Source organism: Polyodon spathula, chromosome 12 (genome assembly GCF_017654505.1).
Source record: "Polyodon spathula isolate WHYD16114869_AA chromosome 12, ASM1765450v1, whole genome shotgun sequence".
Lineage (NCBI taxonomy): Eukaryota > Metazoa > Chordata > Actinopteri > Acipenseriformes > Polyodontidae > Polyodon > Polyodon spathula.
The window spans coordinates 23,460,662-23,474,337 of record NC_054545.1 but is presented as its reverse complement, the minus strand read 5'-3'; the positions used below and the strand labels follow the sequence as shown (position 1 = coordinate 23,474,337).

Here is a 13,676-nt window from a genome sequence, read left to right as displayed (position 1 = left end):
TGGCAACAGCTCCGGATCGTGTTAGCCATCCAAATAATTACAAACAGTATTATTAATGACAAACCAAAACAAACAAAGCACTCATGTTTCATAGCACAGGTTCTCCTTCTGGTCATTTAACATAACCATTCAAAAAGAAACAGTTCACATCACTACGTCCCCTTTTTATAACGTCACCCATGACCCCTTGGGTCAACGAGCGCATCCGCTCCTCCAATCCGCGGATGCCACTCGGTTTCCTGTCTGGGCCATTGATTTTGTATACCGTAGCTTTGCCCCCTTTCCAGATGGCCGACTTCCACCTAATCCTGGGAATAAACTGTCATGCCATTTAGTGCAGGGTATTCTGTTCCCTTTATGAAGCTGCCTCGCAGGTCGGAAGTGAGATTTAACACCAAGAATCATTCTACCTTGTCACAAGTGCACATCAATTTTTTTTTTGTATTAAACCCTGCCATTGTCATTTTTTTCTAACAAGCAAAATGGCAAAAGACACAATTTCAAAAAGTAATAGTATTACTGAGGTTTACATCTAGCTTTTTGGGGCTGAACAAGCAAGTGAAAACTGTCAAATTAACACTTCAATACAACAAATGTGTTGAAAGACAGTGCACCAATTTGGTTCTTGTTTATTAATTCCAGACAACACAAAACAGAAATAGATTTTTGCCTTTGAATACCCGTGGTGCAATGTTTATTTGAATATTTGTCCCACCACAATTTGTTATGTTAAAAGAGGTGAATTGAAGCATTTCTACAGGAATTATTCTCAAGTTTATGGTTTGCTCTCCCACTGCATCCCAAGAAGGTAGTCAGCGGGGTCGAATTTGTAATAGTGTTTAAATGAAATACTTTTGTATATGCTGTGAACAGTAATCTGCCTGTATTGAAGCAACGGGCCCTGACTTTGTTTAACTTCCGGGTTAGAAATGACAAACATGTATTGTGTCTATTCTTAGTATACATTACAGCCCTATATTTAATGCAAGTGAAAAAGTACTGCAGTATAAAAATTATGAAAATATTTGTTGGTGTATTAAACATCTTTGGTTCATTACATCCTTGACATGTACTGTTAAAACATTCGAGCTTGGCATTGTTCACAGCTGGATTTTTTTTCTGCTAAACACTATTAAAACATGCTTCCATTTAGTTCCCGACAAGGGCTTTTGCATCATCTATGTGATTACTAGACTCATCTTCAGCACTTGTGCTAGCTTCCCTGTAATGAAAAGGAGTAGTTCATTTCTTTTGAGCCCACTGGGATTCTTCTTTATTAAAAGTGTTATTATTGCACAAGGGGCGTCAACGCTTGCACCACATAATGTGATCCGTTTTATTTTGTTAGGTATAATAAATAGTTAAGTTTATTAGCTGTCTTTTCTTTGCACTACAGTGAATCAAGGGAAACCAGGCATATTCACTGCACAGTTAACCTGTTTTCTTTTCACACTTCAGTGTCCGATGTGTCTTCTAGTGTTTCTAGTTTCTAGTGGATGTAATGAATGAGTGTGACAGCGACATCTGTGCAACCTTACGAGGGAACTGGCTCATTGCTGCATTCCCAAACACACACAGAGCAGGCTCAATGCTGCCAGAGAAACTATTAGTGTCAAGTTTATGAAAATTTAAAGAAAGAGTTAAGTTAATAGGATAATCCATTAAAGAAAAGGTAATAGGTATGTGTGTTTTTTAGTTTAGTTTTAATTTTTGAATATTGGAATTCGCCATGGTGTTCTGTGCACGGGGTGACATCTGTACACAAGAATTTTGGCACATATTTCACTGTGATTGGTTGATTTGTGACAGGTGATATACAATTATTGTAACCTTTTGGGTAGTTCAGGGAGCAGGACCTAGGGCTCTTCCCCCCTGTTCCGCTTTATCTTTTTAGAGCCATTTTAGGGGTGCATGGTCTGTTACTAAAATCGATTTTCTACCCCATAAGTAATAGCGCATAGCCTCTATTGCCCACTTGATGGCCATACACTCCTTCTCTACAGTGGCATATTTGACTTCCCTGCTTAAGAACAAGACTGGGTGTTCCTCTCCATTCCTTTCTTGTGATAATACAGCCCCTAAACCTACAGCGGAAGCATCAGTCTGCAAAATGAAGGGTTTATTAAAATCTGGGCTGATCAACACTGGTTCCTTACAAATGGCTGCTTTTAAATCTTTAAACACCCTTTCCGATTCCGAGTTCCAGTCAACTTTGTTCCTTTTGTCAATTCTGTCAGTGGAATGGCTCGAGTAGCAAAATCTTTTATGAACCACCTGTAATAACCTACTAACCCCAGAAAAGCCCTCAGCTGTTTTTTATTTGCTGGTTGCTTACAAGCTTGAATTGCATGTATCTTCCTATCTTGGGGTTTTATTTCCCCACTCCCCAGTATAAACCCCAGATACTTAGTTTCCTGCAAGGCAAACGCACACTTCTTTTTATTTGCGGTCAGTTTACTGTCGCGCAACGACTGTAATACTGTGCTCACCTGGTGTAAATGGGATTCCCAATCCTTACTAAAAATTATCAAATCATCTAGATATGCTGATGTGGGTGAAGAACTTTGTTCATCAGCTGCTGAAAAGTGGCTGGTGCTCCATGAAGCCCAAATGGAAGCACTGTAAATTTAAAAAAACCTTCCGGAGTAGCGAAAGTTGTTTTTTCCTTTGAACTTTTTTCTAAAAGAACCTGCCAGTATCCCTTAGTCAAATCAAGCGTGGTTATATATTTAGTCCTGCCTAGTTTCTCAATCATTTCATCTATTCTGGGCATGGGATATGCATCAAACTTTGATATCTCATTAACCTTTCTAAAGTCAATGCAGAACCTTAATGTACCATCGGGTTTCGGAACCATCACCACTGGACTTGACCAGTCACTGTCTGACTCTTCGATTATTCCCATTTTTAACATGCTCTGTATTTCTGCTTTCATAGCTTCTCGCTTAGCTTGTGGAATTCTCTATGACCTTTTCCTGATCACTACCCCTGGTGGTGTAATAATCCTGTGTTCCTGTGACAAAGACGGCTGTAGTGGGTGACGTCACACCAGAAACCAGGAACCAGGAAATAAACAACAGAGAGGTGGAGTTTTGGGGAAGCTGAGCGCTTGCTTGCACTCAGCATTTAATGAATGAACAGAACAGTAAATAAAAAGGTTGTAACAAACAAAAACACAGGACACAGCATTTTCCCCAAATTAAAGAGACAAACAAAACGGACTACACAGATAAACACGGTGAGCTGATATTTTAACTATTATTATTATTATTATTATTATTATTATTATTATTATTATTATTATTACTATTACTATTATTATTATTACCTCCACTCACCGAACACACAACCAAGAGTGAGTGAAAACATGCAGCTTTTATGCAGCTGTACCGAGAATGATTGCTAATCAATCATTCAGTTGGAGTCGCAGTACAACTGCACGTGAATTAATAAAGTGCAATTCCCCGTGCTCACATATTATTACATTTTACTTGCATGTGAATTGCTGTGCAATCCTTGAGCCTAAATACAAATATACATTTTAAACACTCATGTTACACAGACCCGTTTATATCACGTGTACCAGTGACTATACACCAACATTAACACACAGCATACAACACAAAATACACACAGGTGCGGGGCACTTTGCCAGAGTTCAACAAGATTAGTTCTTCCTGGCACCTCTGAAAAAAACATCTATATTCGTTTTTATTAAAATGCTTTATTTTCTTTTACTGGAACTCTGACAACTGTTCCCCAATCTGTGCACCTTCTATCTTCACATTCAAAACTTCTGTTTGTACGTTATTCCCTGTCAGATCCCCCTCCTTGGTTTCAGCAGATTAACGTGAAACAGCTGGTATGGTTGTCTCTTGCCTGGTCTAAACAATCGACAATTGACATCAGAGATTTTTTGTACTACCTGATATGGCCCTTGCCATTTAGCTAAAAACTTGTGTACATGTGAGGGTAATAAATCTAAAACTTTATCCCCTACTGCAAACTCCCTTAGTCTAGCACCTGCATTGTAATGTCCTTGTTGTTTCTCTTGTGTACTTTCCATGTATATATACACACACTCAGTATATATAACCACAGTTTCATACTCTGGGGTTCAGATGTCTCGGTTTGTTGATGAAATGCTGCTGCTAGTAATAGCAGGCATACGCAAACACTCAGCCTGCGTACCCTAACTGAAAACTTTGTCTAAGGAAATGCATCCTAAGAAGTGAAAAGCTGAAATGGGGAGTTTCTGAGTTTAAAAAAAAAATGTCATTGAGTTTGTTGTGTTTTTAAAGTATTGAAAGAAAAATAAATTTTAGTTGAGGTCCTGAACCAGTGACAAGCAGTAAACTGGGCGAAGCTGCAAAACAAATGAAAGGGATGGTTGATACAGTAGTAATTTGAGAAAGGCAGTGCTTCATTTACTGTGCATGTATTGAAATGAGTTTCATTTGTCTGATTACTTTGTTGCTGCATTCTATCAACATATAATTGAATTCAAGTGTAAAGGGCTTTATCCATAGTCATATGTATTATAGCAATAGGTATGGGAAAGTAGGGGGAGGAAGATGTAATCCAGGGGTTTGCTGCACGACTACAGACAAAAAGGCCCGTGGCAAAAGAAGTACCCCTGGACTGCATCTTTCCTCCCCCTACACAGGCTATAATGAACAAACATACTAAACGAGAACTTCCATTTTGAAAACCATCATGAGCTGCAGTTGTACTCAGACATGATTTGCACATGCCACCTGGAACCGACCAAGGCAACAATGGGGTGCCATGAAAATAATACATGAAGTGCAATCGGCCAGGGTGTCCTCGGCTCACAGCCATCAACGACCCCTGTAGACTGGCCGGTTACCTGCGGGCTTGCCTGTAAGCTGCCCGACCCTGTAACTCAGGGTTGGCTTTATGGCGGGCCTGTAGAGTGAACAGTCTGCTGACGGCACAGCGGAGGACAGCGTGTGTTCGTCCTCGCCGCCACTGAGTCAGCACAGGGGTGGTAGCGGTGAGCTGAGCCTAAAAGTACAATTGGACATTTCAAATTGGAAAAAAAAGAGGGTCACAATTGGCGACTACTAAATAAAAAAAAAATTTAAAATGCATAATCTAACTGTATTTGTTAAATTTCCCTTTCAGTATAATCCCCCCTTAAACAAGCAGTAAGCCAGGAGCTACACAAGAATGCAATTTACTCAGGGCGTCATTCATTTCTACAACACTTACTATGGGAAGCAGCCAAAGGGAGTAATCTGCTTATAGATAAAGATTTGGCAAGCTTCCCATCTTTGATCTGGTGGGTGTATTTTTCCAAGACATCTGAAAAGTTACAGTTGTTTCATATAAATAATAAATAGCTTTGTAACATATGTGCTCTTGTGTCAACCTTTACCAACATTAACATTTCTTAACTTAACTAAGATCCCTCCTATAATACTTTACTGTGATCTCAGATCCAACAGAAACAACTTGAAGCAAAAACACTTTTAAAAATAGAAGAATTACAACCTTATTATGTACAGAAGGGTCTACATTATATTTTATATTACTGCAAGGATTCAGAAAGCAAAATCTGTTTTAAAACACCAAAGTTCAAAATGGTTCACACTACAAGATGTCAATAACAGCCATCTAAGCCCACTGCAACCAGTTACGCTCGATCACAAAGGTCCTGCAAAACACACCACAGCTTGCTTATAAATAGTCAACACATAATGTACCATGGCACAAATGTGAAAACAGTTAAGAGTGTTTAAAGAATGTTTCGGACAATGTTACTCTGTGTGCACTGTAGAAAATTTTAAAACGCTCTATTAGCCCTAAAAAAAAAAAAAAAAAAAAAAGCACAAAAACCAATACAAAACAGAAAGCAGAACTCACTATCTTCAGCGAACTCTATTTTATAGATGTGGATAAACCAATGAGACGCCCCCTGTTGTTATGCAGGGATTCACCGGTACCTTGCTGAAGGTAACACTCACTGAGAAACAAAAACACTTGAGGCAGATTCAGATCTCAATAGGTGACTTACCAGGCCATCGCAGTTGCTAATAGCAACCGAAGCTCCTTGCACATCTGTGATATCTCCAACATAGAAGCAATCCCCACGTAACAGTTCCGTGCGAGTGGCATTCGTATCCTCCTGCCATTCTATCTTGGCTCCAGGTGCCACAAGCCTGGAGTTCAGCCTCAGTCTCAAGTGAAACTCCTTCCCAAACACAGTGACGTTAAAAAACAGCCTGTCACTGCGCAGCTCGTGGGAGGAGCCCTCGGTGTCCCTGCGCAAGCGTCTCCGTCCGTGTGCTGCAGACACCGCGTGCGACAGGAACCTTCCTTCCGAATCCGTGCTGATTGGAGTCACCAGCCCAAATTCCCCAAGTGTGTCCTGTAGTGACTCTGCAATGAAGGGAAACTGTTTATAAAAACAAACAAACATATTCCTACAATTACAGGTCCTCAAAGCCTAAAGACCCTCTCAGCTTACCATGAAACTGAAGTAAACAGCTAGGTTCAGCAGGGTCTCAAGTGAGAATTATGGGTGCTCGGTTTCTCAATGTGACCAGGTAAAAACCTGGTGGTAGCAACACAATAACACCTGAAGCGTGATAACACGTACAGGGATATTGTACAAGCCAACATGGCTTTTAATTTAAAAAGCAAACGCATGCCTAGTATAACCTTACGTAAAGCATGGGAAAAAAGCAAAATAACTGTGGTAAACTTGTATGAGCGGACTATTGAAATCCACTGCGAGTCTGGGTTGAGCTAATTGTGGCAGTTGCCTTACCTTGAGACTTTCAATGCTTTGCCCTGTAATTTATGCAGTTCACCATGCTTTTCCACAGAGTTTTTAACATACTGCTGCTTGCTTCACCACACTTTCCATATGATTTAATGCACTGTGCAATACTTTTAGCTTTGAGAGCCACCTCAGCTTTCTGTGATGGACACACCTGAGTTTAATCAGGCACATGATGAATATTCAGTGCAGCTAACTTTTAATTAAAGCCCAGTATACACAAAGAAACATGTTCCATAGATATTTAGGATCAATTTCATGAAACATTTTAACACTTGAACACAAATGAAAATAAATTAACAGCCATATGGTCCTATTCATAAAGCCATAACATGCCTGTAAACACATAGAATCAGCACAGCATGGGTTATGAATAATGCCCATTGCCTTGAGCAGAATTCATATTTAAAAACTACAAATATATAACATCAAGCTTATGTGTGTTTCAAATTGTTGCCACTAGTTGTGTATCATTAACAGTGTTTTCCTTTTATAAACAAGTGTCAGCACCAGCACTGGAACAGAGCTGATTAAAATCAGGCCTTCTCTGTATTGTGACAAGTGATACGATATCTGGACTGTACTATCTTAATGGACTGCCAAAACTTCTATACAATAATTCCCAATTAGACAGATGTGCAAGACAGGAAGTATGGCAACGCTGGAATATGTTTTGTTCATATACAATATTCATAGAGCATCCCAAGGGCCAAACCACCACACTTACATATAGTGTGCATCTCTAAGTGACCAAAACATGTAATTTTACAAAAACAGACAAGTTAGAACAACAATGTACTGCATATAGATGTGATAAAAAAAAAAAAAAATAGTCAAGAAACCGCAAAGTGTTCGCCTAATAAAGCTGTGATACAAAACAAGCATGTCAGTAACATACATCCCCGCCAGGGCTGTGAATAGGACGAAGAAGTTGATTACCATGACGCATATCAACAATGTAAGTGGGACATGAAGATGGAAAACGTACGTTCGACTGCCTCCACAATTTCCACTGCTGAGGAAAAAATGGCCAAGTAAAAGGATCTGCTATTCAAAGATGTGACATCTGCAAAAAAGGGACAGGATACTTTGGACTAACTAGCCTCCATACTCTCCTTTTGTTCATAAACCCAAACTTAGCAGTTCAGTTAAAACAAGTGAAATGAGACTGGTGATTTCAGCCTAGCAGACACATCACAAAGGACTGTGGTCAGGGAATTCTTATGGTGTCTCCCGTTTCTAGGGCCAATGTCCCTCAGCTTTCTTGAAAATTCAAGGGACACATCTCTATAGCACTCACACATTAATTTCTAATTTATGTGCGTGCGTGCATGTGCGTGTGTGTGCATGGAGTGAAATCATACTGGTGGAGGATCCTTAGAGCAGGCCAGGGAGGCAGTGCCTCCTCAAAATTTCAAAGTGAAAAAAATTATATATACAGTATATATATATAAAAACTGAAATATCTTGCTTGCATAAGTATTCAACCCCCACACATTAATATTTGGTAGAGCCATCTTTCGCTGCAATAACAGCTTTAAGTCTTTTGGGGTAAGTAAAAGTACCAGCTTTGTACACAGCGTCGGAGTGATTTTGGCCCATTCTTCTTGGCAGATTTGCTCCAGGTTGTTCAGGTTGGTTGGACGACGCTTGTGGACCGCAATATTCAAATAGTGCCACAGATTTTCAATGGGATTGAGATCAGGACTTTGACTGGGCCACTGAAGGACATTCACCTTTTTGTTCTTGAGCCACTCCAATGTTGCTTTGGCCTTGTGCTTAGGATCATTGTCCTGCTGAAAGGTGAATTTTCTCCCAAGCTTCAGCTTTTTAGTGGACTGAAGCAGATTCTCTTGCAGTATTTTCCTGTATTTTGCTCCATCCATCCTTCCTTCAATTGTAACAAGATGTCCAGTCCCTGCTGATGAGAAGCATCCCCACAGCATGATGCTGCCACCACCACACTTCACTGTAGGGATGGTGTGACTTGAGGCATGGGCAGTGTTAGGTTTGCGCCACACATAGCGCTTTGAGTTTTGGCCAAAAAGCTCTACCTTGGTCTCATCTGACCACAAAACCTTTTCCCACATCGCAGCTGGGTCACTCTCATGCTTTCTGGCAAACTCCAGACATGCTTTCAGATGGTACTTTTTGAGTAACGGCTTCTTTCTTGCCACCCTCCCATACAGGCCAGTGTTATGCAGAGCTCTTGATATGGTTGACTGGTGCACCATTACTCCACTCCCAGCCACTGAACTCTGTAGCTCCTTCAAAGTGATTGTTGGCCTCTCTGTGGCTTCTCTCACAAGTCTCCTTCTTGTTTGAGTGCTGAGTTTTGAGGGACGGCCTTTTCTTGGCAGTGCCTGGGTGGTGTGATGCAGCTTCCACTTCCTGATTATTGATCTACTTGATACTTGACAACTGTGCTCACTGGGATATCCAAACACTTGGACATTATTTTGTACCCTCTCCCTAATCTATGCATTTGTATTACTTTATCTCTAACTTCTGTAGAATGCTAACTTCTGTAGAATGCTCTTTGGTCTTCATTTTCCTTCAGATTCACAGCCTTACCAATGATCCTTCAACAGTGGGGTTTTTATCTAGAAAATGTGACAGCAACTTTAATGGTTCACAGATGGAGGCCAATGGTAAGGTAATTGTGTCCTCATTAGGGCAATTTCTTTCATCAGTGCAAACAGGGAGCTTTCACAGCAAAGGGATTGAATACTTATGCAAGCAAGATATTTCAGTTTTTTATTTTTCTTAAAAATATTTCCCAACATAAAACCAGTGTCACCTTACAATAATTGATTCAGAGTTTCAGTGTTTAAAAATAAAATATCAAACAGAACAAAATTTCAATGTACCATTTGTAATTCAGTAATATGACAGAATTGGTCAGGGGTCAGAATACTTTTGCAAGGCACAGTATATATATATATATATATATATATATATATATATATATATATATATATATATATATATATATATATGGACCAATTAATCAACTGAAGAGTTGATCACAGATCATTTATTTTTACAATTTAATCATGCAGATTTTTTTATATATATAAAATAAAATCAACCAATAGAAGAGCTGCATTCTCTCCACGGCAGACCAATCATTAGTGAGCAGAGAAGGGACTTAATTATGCTAGGGTAAGTGGACCTTGAGAACTTCAAGGTCATATTTCAAGTTACTTTTTACAATTTAAAAAAAAAAAGTCATCAGACAACGGCGACATCGTAGTCTATTGGGTTACGAATCCATTTTTAATAAGAACTTTCTCAGGGAACATGGTTACCTTGGTTGCAGCAACATTAGTGCCGATCTAGTTTCTCTTGATCTAGTTAGCATGCATTTTGATTAATGAGTTCCCCTTATCTAGTCATTGAGACAAGAAGTGATGTATGTGACCTGCGACGATTAAGCTTTTTAACGAGAAATTTGTTCATTAACGACCTCATCGACTCCATTTCAAAGCCTTGTCGGATGAATTTTATTGACAAATTCTGTTTGAAAATCATTGGCTACTAAAGCGGTCGTTACTATACTACGAGTTCCATACAATAACACTGACCAGATACTATCCTGCGCTCCAGATACTATCTCCTGCAGTATCTGGAGCGCAGAAGATAGTATCTGCAGTGCAGGAGATAGTATCTGGTGAGTACATGAGATAGTATCTGGAGGGCAGGAGATAGTATGTGGAGCACAGGGATAGTATCTGGTGAGTACAGGAGATAGTATCTGGAGGGCAGGAGATAGTATCTGGAGCACAGGGATAGTATCTGGTGAGTACAGGGATAGTATCTGGTGAGTACATGAGATAGTATCTGGAGGGCAGGAGATAGTATCTGGAGCACAGGGATAGTATCTGGTGAGTACAGGTGATAGTATCTGGAGCGCAGGAGATAGTACCTGGAGCGCAGGAGATAGTATCTGGAGCACAGGGATAGTATCTGGTGAGTACAGGAGATAGTACCTGGAGCGCAGGAGATAGTATCTGGAGCACAGGGATAGTATCTGGTGAGTACAGGAGATAGTATCTGGAGTGCAGGAGAGTACCTGGAGTGCAGGAGATCGTATTTTTTTTTTTTTCTCACAATGTCCTTAGAGGTTGGGTAGAATCTCAGGCAGATATGAAACTGTACAACTGTATTGTGTAGTTATTAATTTGTTTAAATGTTTTATTTTGGCCCTTGTGCCCTGGTTGTTTTGTGTATTTTTGTTAATTAACGTGAGCATGAGTGCTTAAACTGCAGCTTTTCCTAACCGAGTCATTTCTGACGCTATCCTGCAACAGGAAGCAATGAAGAAAATGTGCATCATATTAATGCCTGCTCAAGTTAATTCCTCAGCTTGCATTGACAGTTTCTTCTCATCATTACCAAAAATCTGAAACTCCAGGTTGTAGTAACCTTTGACCATTAATGACTAATGATGTTTTTATTAAAATAGCTGGTGGACATCATCCCAATGAACTGTGGACTGAGAGATTCCTTGTTAAATGTCCATACGGGTGTGCCTAACTAAAAAAAAAAAAAAAAAAAAAAAAAAAGATTTCACTATTAAAGGACAAGTCGGAAGATTAGTAAGGTCCTGTGAGTGGACTTAAAGTCAAAAGGGTTACAACAGGAATTACTGCACATGGGGAACGGAAATAAAGTTTCTGGACCGAACTGTCTTACTAGAATCAACCAAACACATAGAGTTATACTAATACTTCACCATGCTCTGCAATTGTTTTACAGCAAATCTAACTTCTTGAGCTGGCATTACATCTGTAAGCAGTCTGGTGCCAGGGATGCTTGAATTGAGTTAATATTAATGACAGCACATTGGTACAACATTCTACCCATCTCCAAGCAAGCTTACACACAACACTGACACTGCAGGCTCAGCTCTATCAGAAAAGCACTACAGACTAAATAGACTGACAGAATCATCCAGTAAATTCAATGTTTAGAGACTTATACATAAAATGTACATATTTAAAAGGCCTTCACATTATAGTGACATGCAATATTATGTACTATACCAACAAACAAACAAAAGGGTTTTGGGGGGAAAAAAAGTCGCATACCCTCATTATGTCATAACATTATACCCATGCAATTAGACTGAATAGTTTAGTGGTTTTCTAGATGGGAAAACTGAACTACAATTGCTGAAACAAAAACAAAAAAAAACAATATATTTTTAAATCAACACTCACAGAGCTGGCGCTGTGAAACCTTTTATACAAAAATACTAAACCAGTTTGTGGTCATTACACTACCTTTGGGAATGTAGACAAACTGGACTGTCTCAGTGTGCTGATAAAGAAAAGTGCAAAAAGTCTGATCAATGGAATATTCTGAAAAACGGACACCAGAAGCCCACAAAAATCCAGTAGCATCTTTTCAAAAATGTATAACCACAAAAATGCTACCACAAACAACTCAATTTAAGATATCCACAAACTTTTTTTGTGTGTGTTTTTAAACAGCTATTTAAAAAAAAAAAAAAAAAAATTAGTAAACATGCATTTGTTTCCTGCTAATTTTGATAACATTCAATATTTCAAAACCAGTATCCCCATGGTATTCAAGTGTATCCTTGAAATAAGTTTAACCCTAATTTCTTATCAATGTTGGGACTATGTAGCCTGCCGTGAATTGTCAATAATTTGTCAATGTTAGCTGAACATAACATTAACACTAGCAGGGCATCCATCCATTGCACATGCTCACTGACAGATTTATACATTTATCTTACGAAATACCATCTCACAAAACAGAATGTCTAGTCTCTTAAACAATAATCAGGTAGTAGTGGAATAGTCTTTCTGGAAGAATCAGAAACATGCACTTACGAACATTATAACGCTGCTGACTTGGCACTACTCAGTGTGACAGCTAAAAAAGTGCTCATAACAAAAAATAAAGAAAAATAAAGAAACTACAACTACAATGGTACATATGAAAAAAAAGTTAAATGTACGAAAACGATGGGGAAATTATGACAGGGTAAAAATACATTTAAATACAATAGAAGTATAATATACTTTGTATACAATTAAATACAAGTATAATACACTTTGTGAAACTGTGAATGACAAACATACCTATATTATTTGCAATATAAAGGCCGTCCGTGTGCAGAAAGAATGGTAAAAACATTAAGAAGGCAAGCCCGTGTCCGAGATCCATCGCAGCTCCGGACTGCACACCGATGTGAGAAGAGTTTGGGATCCAGTGCTAAAGTTCCAACGCGTCCAACGAGCCGCCACACCAACAAAGCAAGCTGCAACTTAAGTGCACCGGGAGGGCTGCTCCCTAGTCTATTCCTCCGCTTACAGCACAGACAGTACACTCACTCACACAGCAAATCCGAGCAGCGAAGAGGATGGGAGAATACTATTACTGAAAACACAGGGCGTACTGAGAGTGAAGTCACGCTGATTGACAGCGCCGCTGTCTCGCAGGCAGTCAGGCAGACAAGCAGGCATGGGGATGTGCAGGCAATGTGGTCTCTTGGCTTGTATGTTGTGTCGGAGACTGTCTAGTTCTGACAGTAAAGTTTTCTCATTACATCAGCCCTTTCTGTGCGTTTGAAAGAATTCCAGGCGACTGCAAGAACTGCGTGGACTGAGAGGTTTTGTGCTGCGCTGAAATTACCGTAAAAACGGACGAGCTTCGAGCAAGCAATAGCTCCCTCTAGCCCTTGCTTGTTCCCTATATTTCGTCGTCCCTGTCACTCAGCTAGGATCACCACTAAGCGCTTACTTCAGAACTCATAAAATTGGAATAATATGTGTTGTATGGTTTAATTCTCTTTTGGTATATATTTGTCTTTCTAACTCGTTAAACTGTAGTA

At 39.5% G+C, this 13,676-nt stretch overlaps 1 protein-coding gene across 2 annotated transcripts in view; it reads right to left on the bottom strand.

Moving 5' to 3' along the window:
• The window catches only part of LOC121324257 (A disintegrin and metalloproteinase with thrombospondin motifs 2-like), a 222,608-nt gene extending 209,213 nt beyond the window's left edge, over window positions 1–13,395 (bottom strand). Inside the window, exons 1-2 of one of the 2 annotated variants that reach the window (XM_041265945.1) lie at window positions 12,925–13,395; window positions 6,041–6,405 (exon numbers count right to left, since the gene is read on the bottom strand). In XM_041265945.1, coding sequence (XP_041121879.1) covers window positions 6,041–6,405; window positions 12,925–13,009 — 450 coding nt within the window. In that variant the 5' untranslated portion in view covers window positions 13,010–13,395. The remainder of the gene's footprint in view (window positions 1–6,040; window positions 6,406–12,924) is intronic. The other variant, XM_041265944.1, reaches the window with a different exon arrangement.
• Window positions 13,396–13,676: the final 281 nt, after the last annotated feature.